This window comes from Chlorocebus sabaeus, chromosome 11 (assembly GCF_047675955.1).
Source record: "Chlorocebus sabaeus isolate Y175 chromosome 11, mChlSab1.0.hap1, whole genome shotgun sequence".
Taxonomy (NCBI): Eukaryota; Metazoa; Chordata; class Mammalia; order Primates; family Cercopithecidae; genus Chlorocebus; species Chlorocebus sabaeus.
Genome location: NC_132914.1, coordinates 122,866,218 through 122,878,626, shown reverse-complemented (window position 1 = coordinate 122,878,626; position 12,409 = coordinate 122,866,218). Strand labels below are relative to the sequence as shown.

Here is a 12,409-nt window from a genome sequence, read left to right as displayed (position 1 = left end):
GCCCACCCCTCTTGACAATAGAATGGAAAGGAGAAGCACACATTTTTGGAGGCTGTGTAATCCACTTAGTCTAGCCCCGAGAAGGTTCATCCCATTGTTTTCAGCTGAGACAGAATCTTTATTACCACCGGCTGCAAAAGGCAGTGTGACTTTCTGAAAGTCCATATCCGTTTAGTGATATAAATCAATAAAACACTAATAAACTGCTCATTCTAAACCCCCTGAGTATCTGGGGAGAACATGGGAGACTCTAAGCGTCTCTTAGCTATGCCCATCACATCTCTGTTAGTACAAGTAATTCTTGGCTGGAAAAAGGAGTTCTACCTCCTGTTTCATTCTTTTTATGCTCATTAGTTCCTGACATGAGTGAGTTTCCCTGTGGACATTTGAAATATTTAAGAGAAAGAGGACAGGTTTTTGTCTGTGAAAAGTAATCTTAACCACTCAGGGTAATGTTTAAAATCAGTTAGTTTGTGGACAGTCCAAGAGTAGGAATAAAAAAAAAAAAAGGCCGCCCCGGGATATAAGCATGAAATTGCTCCAATGGGGCTGAGTTCAATGTGGAATTTCACTCTCTTTAATGCAGTGGTCTAGAGCCTGCTGGACTCTTTTGTAAGAGCTGCCAAGGTTCAAATCCCAGCCCTGGCACTTACCAGCTAGGTGATCTCCATTTAGGTGACAGTGATTAACTTCTCTGTGCATCAGGTATCTTGTCTGTACAATGTGGATCCTCATAGTCAGGCCTCACAGGATTATTTTGAGTATCACTGGTTGGTGCAAAAGTAATTGCGGTTTTTGCCCTTTTTTTTTTTTCTTTTGATAGCAGAAACTGCAGTTACTTTTGCACCAACCTAATATATGAATTGATAAATGTGAAGAGCTTAGGTGCTGAGCACATAGCAAATGCTCAATAAATGCTAGTTGTTATCACATACAAAGCCTGTCTCTGAGGTTCATTTTGAAAAGCAAACTTCCCCCAAATCCCCTGGAGAGTGATGGCTGAGGTAGGTTTAAATCCCACATCCACTGGACTCTGAAGCCCCTACTGTCCATGAGCAGTGACATCAATTGCTGGCACCAATAAGCTCCACCATTAGCCTGCATTCAATTCTATTCATAGAGCACCTACTCATGCCAGGTGCAGTGCTAGTGATGGGAAGAACTAATGAGGAAGATCAATAGGTCCTTCCCCCTTCACGGAGCTGCCAGCTAAGGGCAAAGACAGCTCAACAGGGCAATAAACCAGCACATTATAACACATCTGCCATGATATCAAAACTGCCTTTCAATAGCACTTGCTCAATACATGCATGTGGGAGAGAACTGAGTAGGAAGAGGTTGACTCTAAGGAAAGGCTGAGCTACACTGAGTTATCGTCATACCTTTTGTTTGTCCATGGGAATGGCATCCATTCATTCTTCTAGCTGACATTTCCTGAGAACATTGAGCTTAACAGGCAGGGTGGGAGCCAATGAGGTTGAAAAAAAAATTGATAAATTCAACCTCATCAAAATGAAAACCTTCTGCTCCTCTAAAGACCCTATTAGGGCATGAAAAGACAAACTACAATCTGGAATAACGTATTTTCAAATATAACATATTTTCAAATCATATATTGGATAACATACTTGTATCCAGAATATAAAAACAACTCTCAAGACTCAATAATGTTTTTAAAATAACCTTTTAATCTTTTAAAAACCTTTTAAAATGTAAATCTTTTAAAATTTAAAAGATTTAAACAGCAACTTCACCAAAATCAGTAGATGGCAAAATGGCACACTGAAAAGATGCTCAATATCATTAATCACTAAGGAAATGCAAATTAAAACCAAAATTGCAAACTTCTATAAACCTAACAGGAAGGCTAATATTAAAAAGACTAATCATACTAAGTGTTGGCCAAGATGTGGAGGTAATAGGACTCTCAAATCCTGACAGTGGGAAAGTAAAATGGTGTAACCACTTTAGAAAACAGTTTGGCAGCTTCTTAAAAAAGTTAAAAATACCCTTACCAGTATACAACCTTTCTGCTCCTGAGAAGTGAACACTATGTTCAGACAAAGGCTGGCATCAATGTTTACAGCAGCATCAGTTGTAAGATCCCCAAATTAGAAACAACCCAGATGTCCATCAATAGATTGATAATCAGTGATATATTCAAATAGTGGACTACTACTCAGTAATAAAAAGGAATGAATTATTGTTACACATAACATGGGTGAATGTCAAATTAAACTGGGTGGAAGAAACCAGAGCAAATAAGGAAAGACAGGGAGCATATATTATGATTCTATTTGCATAAGACTTTATAAAATGAAAATCTTCAGTGAGAAAGAGAAGATGAATGGTTATCTGAGAACAAGTGGAGAGGGGCAGAAGAGAGGAGATCATAAAAGGACATGAAGAAAGTTCGGAAGTTACAGATATTTTCACTATTTTTATTTTGGTGATAATTTCACACTCGTGAAATTGTCAAAACTAATCAAATTGTACACTTTAATATGTGAAGTTTACTGACTATTACACCTCTATAAAGCTGTTACAAAGAAAAATAGTAGAAGGTGCCAGTAGCCTCAACACATTGCCTTTGTACCTAGATCTATTCATACCTGTGTCTACATCTTATAATTAAAAATTTGTTTAATTTGAGTTTCTTCAGGAAAACCAAATGAACTTGAATATAAGGTGACATAGTTTTTCAACCATCAAAGCTGCATGGCAGGAGTTTAAATTGTGAACCAAGTACCCAAACATGAATGAGAGTCCCCTTCGTTCCTACTTAACACAAAATAAGTATGTCTCTGGGAGACAGAAGACCCTAGGGCCATACCAAATCAGGCCTGATATCCCAGACACTTTCACAGGTCAATTATCTAGTAATACCCTAACCTCAGACCTAAGCAGGACCTGGATGGAGAAGACTAGATGAAAGGCTTCTAGAAGAGAAGAGAAGGAAGCACATGGCCATGTTTACTGGGCAGGTGGAGCTGGGAGGCTTGCAGGTTTACACTGGCTCATTCCAAGATTTCCCTGAATTATGCAGAAACAATTCCAGAGTGTTGGTTCTTGATTAGAGATGCCAAAGACAGAAATGAACAAATGATCTAATTAATACTGCAATCATAATGAGGCTGACAGGAACAAAAGGTTGAGAATGCAGCAATATCTATCCCTGGCCAACAGGAAATATATGACACATCTCCAATTAGAACAAAACAATAAAAGTCCAAATTACCAGCATAAAGAAGGACAAAATTAGGCAATAACATCCAAACTGCCTGACAACTTATTCTTAGCTACACAGCTCCAGTGATGGGCAAAGGAAAGGAAATTCATGCCTAGAAATAGAATAATGGTGTTTTTACATGAATTTTTGTCAAGTGTTGCTAAAGGGAAAAGAAATAGCCTTAAATCGCTTTTGAATTTTTCTATATGTTCCTCTAAGTAAAATTCAGATTAGTCGTAGGCAGCTGGATTTTGGTTTCTATTACTTGCGACAACAAAAACAAAAACAATACTCACCAATGCAGAAATTCCACTTGTTCCTGCCTTAGATCCCACTACCTACCACGCTTGTTCAGTTTCCTCTACCTGAATAGTGATGTATGTTGCTCAGTGACATCAGTTCAGGTGCACCTCTCTAAGGACCACATTCAGCACACATCCACATTTCATCTTACCCTCTCTGTAAACACAACCACTTAAGGACACTTTGATCATATAGAGTTTTGGAGGTGCTGCACATTACCCCAAGAAATGCAGCCACTCTCTGGAAGATGCTGATGTTTTCCATCAGGTTTATCTAGCGACCAGCTCCCCACACACTGCTTAGCAAACAGCAAAAACTTTATATTTTTTTTTTCTGACACTACTGCCTTACCTTACCCATCACAGACCAAGTTTGGAAACAAAGTCCTTCCCTGGGACAGGGAAGGCTTTAAAATATTAATATCCTTTTATTAGCCATTTAATATCTCATTATTTCAAGTCCAGTGATACTGGAAGGCCGGAAACTTAATTATTGCAGCCATAAGTTGGGAAGCATCATCTTCAAGATGCATGTGAGCTTATACTTATTTATCTGCAAGCATGAAAGAGTTCATCCCCCACTGAAGATGCATGACTGGCTTCTGTGGTTCCAAAAACCACAATTCAATTACAAACAATACAACTGCAAATGCATGAAAACATGAAGCCATCCTGAAGTCAAAAAGATAGACACATAAAGATTAAATCATAATTATAATACGAACATTACATTTTCTTTTTCCAAAGACCTTAAAAAAGACTCAGCGAGAAAAGAATGCACACTGTGGCAGGCAGCATAAAGTCACCTCCCCCTAGAAGATGTCTGTGTCCTAAACCCCAGAACCTGAGAATATCTCCCTTACACAGCAGGGTGGGTTGAACTGTAGCCCCCCCAAAAAAGATATGGCCAAGTCCAAACCCCCAGCACCTGTGAATGTGATCTTATTTAGAAAAAGGGTATTTGCAGATGCAATCTCAATGATCTCAAGGAAGAGACCATCCTGAATTAGGATAGCCCCTAAATCCAATGACAGGTACCCTTATAAGAAAAGAGAGTCATACAGGGCCGGGCGCGGTGGCTCAAGCCTGTAATCCCAGCACTTTGGGAGGCCGAGATGGGCGGATCACGAGGTCAGGAGATCGAGATCATCCTGGCTAACACGGTGAAACCCCGTCTCTACTAAAAACACAAAAAACTAGCCGGGCGAAGTGGCGGGCGCCTGTAGTCCCCGCTACTCGGGAGGCTGAGGCAGGAGAATAGCGTAAACCCGGGAGGCGGAGCTTGCAGTGAGCTGAGATCCGGCCACTGCACTCCAGCCCGGGCGACAGAGCAAGACTCCGTCTCAAAAAAAAAAAAAAAAAAAAAACTCCCTTTAAAACCTTGCCCTTGACTGCTCCTGAAAATGTGCCCCCAGCTCAAATGCCAGGAAAACATTTTTTAAAAATCGACTGTCTTTTGTACTTCTAAAAACCCAGGTGTAGCGGGGTGTGGTGGCTCATGCCTGTAATCTCAGCACTTTGGGAGGCTGAAGCAGGTGGATCACTTGAGTCCAGTAGTTGGAGACCAGCCCGGGCAACACAGCAAAACCCTGTCTCTGTAAAAAATACAAAAATTAGCCTGGCATGGTGGTGGGAGCCTGTAGTCGCAGCTTCTTGGGAGGCTGAGGTGGGAGGATCACTTGAGCCTGGGAAGTCAAGGCTGCAGTGAGCCGAGATCACACCACTGCACTCCAGCCTGGACAACCCAGTGAGACTAGGGATTTTCAAGGATTAGAGATTAGTTTGATTATTGTTAGTTCTGCCATATACCATGACTTTAGAAGAAATCTCTAGAAAATTATGCTTCCACTGTATCATTATCATCCCCATTTTACAGATAAGGAAACTAGGCTCAGAGATGGTAAGTAATTTGTCTAAGGTCAAACAGTAAGGAAGGTGGAGTCAGGATCTTTACCAACATCACCCATCTGGAAGCTCAACCAAAGAACTCACTACCTCTGCAGTCTTTTTCTTTATATTGAGCTAAAAATGGTGCCTTTCAACTTCCACTCTTGGAATCTAAAAAGCACAAAGCTACTCCATCTTCCACATGATGGTCCTTGAAAGACTTACAAAAAGCTGCCATGTCTCCCTCTCCACCTCACCCCTGAGCCTTTTCTTCTCATCAATAGGCTTAACACTCACACTTCCTTCAATCATTTCTCCTGTGATTTGATTTCAAGAGTCCTCAGCCTCCTGGACACTTTTTGGCAGAGCACAACCTGATTTTTTATTGTTCTTATGGCCTAGAAAGATACAGAATTCTCCATCAGAGTGAGAGAGTGAAGTCCAACATTTGTTGCTTATTTGTTTTTAGAGACTGGGGTACAAAAAAATATCTCACCTTCCCCTGAAATTCACTATCAAAAACTAGGAGCACAAGTGTGACAAGAAATGACAAGTGTCCTTTAGCCTCCATGTGAAGGACAAAAGGGAGTGGTGCAGACCACGGTGAACTGAAGGGCACAGGTGTTATGCAAAGGAGCATCCTCTCTTCAACTCTAGAAGAGGTTCACAGGAAATCACCGGGACCCAGGACCACCTGGTTCTGTGATTTTTTATAAGAAGCTGTAAATCCAGATTTCTGTGTGAACTTGCCAACTTTTACGTGGGGGTAACAAATTAGTAAAAATTTTTGAACTACACAGACCCTCTCCACACCCCCCACACACTTCTGGGTCGGATCTGGTCTGCAGACTGCCTGCCTGTGACCTCTGCTCTGAGTCACACACCCATTCATGCTAATGAAAATCAACCTGTAGCAGCCTCATCAAACAGTTGACCCACTGGATCCCAACACTGATAAAAACGCCAAGGCTTCTTGCATGTATGCACTCGTGCACACACACACATGCAATCTTGCAGTTGTTTTTTTTTTTTTTAAACCTAAAAGTACAGCAGTCTCCCAGTCTCCTCCCATCCATGGGTAACATATTCTAAGACCCCCAGTGGATGCCCGAAACCACAAACAGAACTGAATCAGGTTGTCATCCATCAGAACAACATCAGGACAGAAGACATCTGTCCGTGTCTTCCACCTAAATTTAACGTCTTTTCACATCTTAATGAAGAATTTATCCCACACTGTGGCCTTTACTTTTGCAGTTTGAGATGCGACAGCGATAGAAGATTCATTCTGACTGTAGATCTTAGTAACCTCAGCGTATGATTTTTTTCTTTCCTTCTTAAGTCAAGAACTCTCACCTTTTCACTTAGAAGAAGCACTGTATGACTTCTTCTTGGCCTATCCAAATTGCCAGCATCACTACTCTTGTACTTTGGGGTCATTTGTAAATAACACAAGGGCGACTTGAACACAAGCACTGTGATACCGTGACAGTCTATTTGATCGCCCAGGCAGCTACTAGATGACTCAGAGGTGGGTGGTGTCTACAGCATGGATATACCAGACAAAGGCATGAGTTACATCCCAGGTGGGATAGAGCAGGAAGACTCAAGATTTCTTCACAATACTCAGAACACTTCACAGTTTAAAACATGAATTGCTTCTTTCTGAAATTTTTCATTTAACATTTTTGCACTGTGGTTGACCACAGTTAAATGAAACCACAGAAAAGGAGAGACTATTATAGTTGTCAACTGGAAATTTCACATTTCTCTCTTTTAATCTTGCCAGATTAGGCCAAGGTTCCAGATTTTCAAAATCATGTATGTCCTCTGATCCTGTCCCCCAAAAGTCATACAATCACAGGCCAAACAAGTTCATTTGTTTGGATATTGCCATAATTTACATCTTTCTAAATTCACATTTTCCCCTTATCTAACTCATGGTTCCAAGGCACAAAGATCTTTGGTGAGCCCTGCAAGATTCTCCCTAAAAATCATTCAATGTTTTCTGTACTCTGAAGGAAGACTGTGTGACAACTCCACAGACCAAGAGGACCTCTCCAAAGGGTGCTAATGAATGTGCCATGTATTTAACAATGTCCCTGGGATGATGCCAAGGTCATAGCTTTGTGGACAACTCCATTCAACTTGGAGTTATAGTAAAAGTTACTACAAACAGTGACACTGAAGCCACAGTAAATGCATCACAGCCATTTCATTCAATCCCCTCAATTGACACAAGCCCCAAATTTGCAACAGTCCTGGAATCCCCCAAAAAAGTGTGAATACAGCCCTGGGCTTGTGATCTGCAGCTTTCACTTTGTTCCTCTGAAGACTGGGCAATAATTTGTTAGATGAATCCCCATCCTCCTGAGGCTACATAGGTGAAAGCTGAGCAAAAAAGTATCATCTTCCAAAATGACGTCTATGAGGATGAGCAGAGGATACTCTTAGCACATTTGTGTGGAGTGGAGAAAACCAAGTATATGGCAATAATGGGATCCTTGAACTTGGACCTGTCCCTCTAGAGTAGAGCTCTTCAGGGCAAGAGAAGGAGGATTCCACCCCATGGGGTTTCACAGCAGGCTCTTAGGTCAGAGCAAAAGGCTTAGGAAACTATAGATTGAATCATTTGTTTGAGCCCATTATGACATAAGCATACAGACACCACCATCTCTTATCAGTGTCTCCTTTCTAGAATGACAGGGGAATAGTAAAAATGGTGTAAAATTTGCACATTGTCAAAAGCAACCAGCAGCAGTTCATCATCCATATTTTTCATTGGTGCAGATAATCTCCTGTGACTTGGCTCAGATCTTTCTAAACTCTGAATATTTAAGGCCACAGATTTAATCAAACCTGCCTACAGAATACAAGGACCACCAGAAACCCCAGGCAGGGCTATCTGTGCAGGTTTTAAGCTAGTCCACCTTCCTTCTCTAAGGACAGTGCGCATTGCAAGTCCAGGAAAGACTCTGTGCCAAACGTGAGCTTCCTAAGAATTAATTTCTTTGTTAATTAGACCTCACGAATACATCAGTCTTTTGTTTCTGAAACTGTCTCTGGCTTAAGACACAGGGTCCTATAGGTCACAACAAGAAGAAATCAATCCCTCCCAGACCTTTTCCACCATAGGGAAACCGCTAAAGGTTTTCCTGTCTACCACGAAGTTCTCAATACTGAGACCGAGTTTCCTGTAACCTCTAAACAGGAGCTGGTAGAATGTAAGGAAGGGCAGAACTCTGAGTTCTTGTATTTTTCTAAAATAGCTGAATAGATTGGACTTAGGGGCTCTCTTAGCAATTTAAAGGAGGAAGGATCAATCATTCTAAAAAACTCAAATCCCTTCTCGCTGAGGTCTCTGCTACAGAAGCAATGGCAACCAATGTGCTAAGAAAAACTAGGCAGAAACACTAAATTTGGTGGTTCAAAAAGACCCCTTCCAAGAGCATGAAAAACATATTGTCTGGTTCCTAGCAGAATTTGGAGTCAGAAACAGAGCTAATTTGAGTGAAGAATCTAGCAGAAATGTCCCATGGCCAGATTTCCTAAACTGTATCCCTCTGGTTATATTCAAATTAAGTTAGGTGGCACATGGGTGAACTTATTTTTTTTTAATAGTTATTTATTTTAAGGCATATTAACAAAAACTTTAATACACCAAGTTTATGAACTTTATTATCTTATAATGAAGCCAAATTAGTTTTTAAGTTTGAAAAGGTAATGCGTTTATTAGCACCACACTCTAACCCACTGAGCTAACTGACCACCCCGAAGAAGCAAGGCATTTAAAGAAAATATATTGAATAAATAGTATTATTAGACATTGTGAGTTGGCAAAAAAAAAAAAAAAGAAAAATGAGAAGGTGGTATTTGGATTGCTAAAGTTGGGAAAATATTGTCTTATGAGGAAAGATAGAGGGAAGAATAGGGGAGACAAGAAAGGGGAGAAGGAGAATAAATTCTTTCTGCTGGAGATAAAGGGTCAGGGATTCCCCTTTCCAGGGAGAGGGAAGCAGCATCGCCTGCTGCAGCCGCCTGCTGATTCCAGGGAGTCTCTGCCGTCAGCTGTTTCCTCCTTCGTGAGGTCATTCTGGCCTCCAGCCCTTCAGAGCAAGGGATGCTCAGACAGAACAAGACCTTGGAGACAAAAGAAGGGGCGACAAAAAGCTCTGAGCAGTACTTAGGAGAACTGTAGATAAATTCCCCCTTACCTTAATGACGTCTTCATCGGCAGACTTGCATTCCACAGACTCAGACACATCGACCACAGAACCATCCTCCTGGACCCCCACGACTTTGACAGGAACCGAAACAGGCTTTCCGGTGAGAATGGCGGTGTTCAAAACCTCGGTGTCCTGAACAGGAGAGGAGAGGGCTCAGGTCAGCAAGCGCGCACCACGGGGGCGAGGGGGACGGGGTGTCCACCAAGCTCCCGACGCCTTCATTCTCCTGCGGCAATTTAGACAGTTGTCCGAAGGGATGAAGCCACAAAGCACACACACAATGGAAGGTTCCAAACAACTGGCCGGCGTCCCATCCCAGACGGAGATAATCAAACCTGACGGTTGGTGGGAAGGTCTTCTCAGTCCCCAGGCGCAGGGTCATTCTCCCCTCCCTGACCTCCACCCCCTCTGCCCTACTCCACCCCCGCCACCCTCCGCCCCACAGACTCACACACAGCACACCATTCCTTTCAGTACTTTTCAAATCTTGGCTCAAGGGTCATTTGGGAAGCGACTACCTATTTTCTGGGCCTATTAACATAATGAACATAGACTTCACTGTGATTTTAAATTAGGAAAGATAACAGCAGGAACAACAGAAGAGAACGAGTCAAACATTACAAACCTCCGCACACCCAAACTGACCACCAACACCCCACCTCCCCGACACCTCCAGAACCCCCAGAGATCTCCCTCCAAACCCAGGTATGTTTAAATGCTGACATGTGCGTTTCTCACTTCCTCTGTTGACTGATTGCCTCAGAGTTCTATAGGTTCTAATAGATGTTCAGAATTTATCTCAGTCTGTCAAATATTTGCCACCCCCACTGCCAACTTCCCTACTCAAGCCATCTTCTCTCAACTGGACAACCATAATGCCCTCCCCAACTGGTTTCCCTGTGTCCATTCTCTTTACAACAAAGATTGTTTTTGATTCAATATAATGCAGATTATTTCTTTCCTAGATTATAACTCTTTGAAAAGTGTCCTGCTATTTTTTTTTTTTTTTTTTTGGAGAGGGAGTCTTGCTCTGTTGCCCAGGCTGGAGTGCAGTGGCACGATCTCAGCTCACTGCAAGCTCCGCCTCCCGGGTTCATGCCATTCTCCTGCCTCAGCCTCCCGAGTAGCTGGGACTACAGGCGCCCGCCACCACGCCCGGCTAGTTTTTTGTATTTTTCTTTAGTAAAGGCGGGGTTTCACCGTGTTAGCCAGGATGGTCTGGGTCTCCTGGCCTCGTGATCCGCCCGCCTCGGCCTCCCAAAGTGCTGGGATTACAGGCGTGAGCCACCGCGCCCGGCCCTGCTATTCTTAAGATAAAATCCAACATTTTATGGACATGGACGTGGAATGATCTGACCTTGGCACCTTTTACTCTCTCTCCTGCTCCTGTCTTTCTGTTCCTCGCCACAGTTGAGCCCATTTACATCCCATCAACAGCATCTACCACAGGGTACTTCCCCTGTGCCTGGGTTCTCTGACCTAGAAAATGGGGATAATAAAAACAGCTCCCGTATGGGGACCTTACGAAAACTTGATAAATCAATCAATGTACAAAGCTTAGAACAGAACTGGTACATAATGGGCAACAAGCACGCAATAAATCCAGCTGTTACAGTAAGTTCTCTACAGCATTTGCTCCTTGAGTGAATTGAAGAACCACTGAGTAGATTCACAAGGGGACTGTGGCAGAGATGCCACTTCGCACTTGCCCAAAGAGAAAGGGAGTCAACCAGAGAAGACGGTAGACACCTGGGCAACACAGCCCAGCAATGAGAGTGCACCAAACATTCCACAATTGGCTTCACTAGAATGAACCAACCAGATAACTATTTCAGTGTCTCCCAGACTGTATCAATGAGATCATTATTTCAGTACTGCTTTCACACTTGGAGTCCTTAACCTTAGCTCAGGCACGAAGTGGGTTCTGCAGTCAGCCCCACACTCTGTATTCCAGACTTGATTGTGAAGGCTTAATAGAGTAAGAGATGGAGTCAACCTTTAATAATAATAATAATAATTGCTAAAACTTAGCTATTGTGTATGAAACGGGCAATGTTCTATGTGTTTTATATCTCATTAATTCCTCATTCAGTTTTTTCAACTCTCCCAAGGTAGTCACGGATATTATTCCCATTTTATAGATGATTTATTTTTCGTTGATATTAAACCTGCAAATAATAGCTAGTTGTTAACAGAAAACATCAACTTTGTAATGAATATTTAAAAACAATAACATCCCAATCTAAGAAATGTAAAAATTAAGTTTGTTTGTTTTTTACATGTGTCCCCTCCCCTCTTCTGGATGAAATTTTAAAGAGAGAAATCCAAAAGAACGGAACGACACTCCATGTTCCTGAGTACTCCCCTCTGCCTGGGGAGCTTAATCCTGTGCACACTTACATAAATTTATATTAAAGCACATAGGATGGGAGGTACTGTGGAAGTTGAGATGAGAACTCACCTAGGTGGGGTAATGACATGGAAGTGGGAGTAATCTCATGAATACAAGGAACAGAGATTGTATCTTAACTGCTAAGTTCGACTCAATCATGCAGCTGAAAAAAAAAATCAATGCAGATATTTTTTGTGTGTGGTGCATTGATTTTGTCTAACGAGCATCCCTCCTTCCTTCCTCTTTAGTGACAATGTTTTTTTTTTTTTCTCTCTGTATCACCCAGCTCCTGCCATTTGTGAATGTGACCCCAGGCGCAGGGTCATTCTCCCCTCCCTGACCTCCACCCCCTCTGCCCTACTCCACCCCCGCC

The 12,409-nt window shown here is 42.2% G+C and overlaps 1 protein-coding gene across 1 annotated transcript in view; it reads right to left on the bottom strand.

The window, feature by feature from the left end:
* Positions 1-12,409, bottom strand: part of TMEM132B (transmembrane protein 132B) — a 464,904-nt gene that overhangs the window by 54,081 nt on the left and 398,414 nt on the right. The window contains exon 5 of the mRNA XM_008005191.3: positions 9,633-9,776. Within this exon, the coding sequence (XP_008003382.1) occupies positions 9,633-9,776 (144 nt within the window). The remainder of the gene's footprint in view (positions 1-9,632; positions 9,777-12,409) is intronic.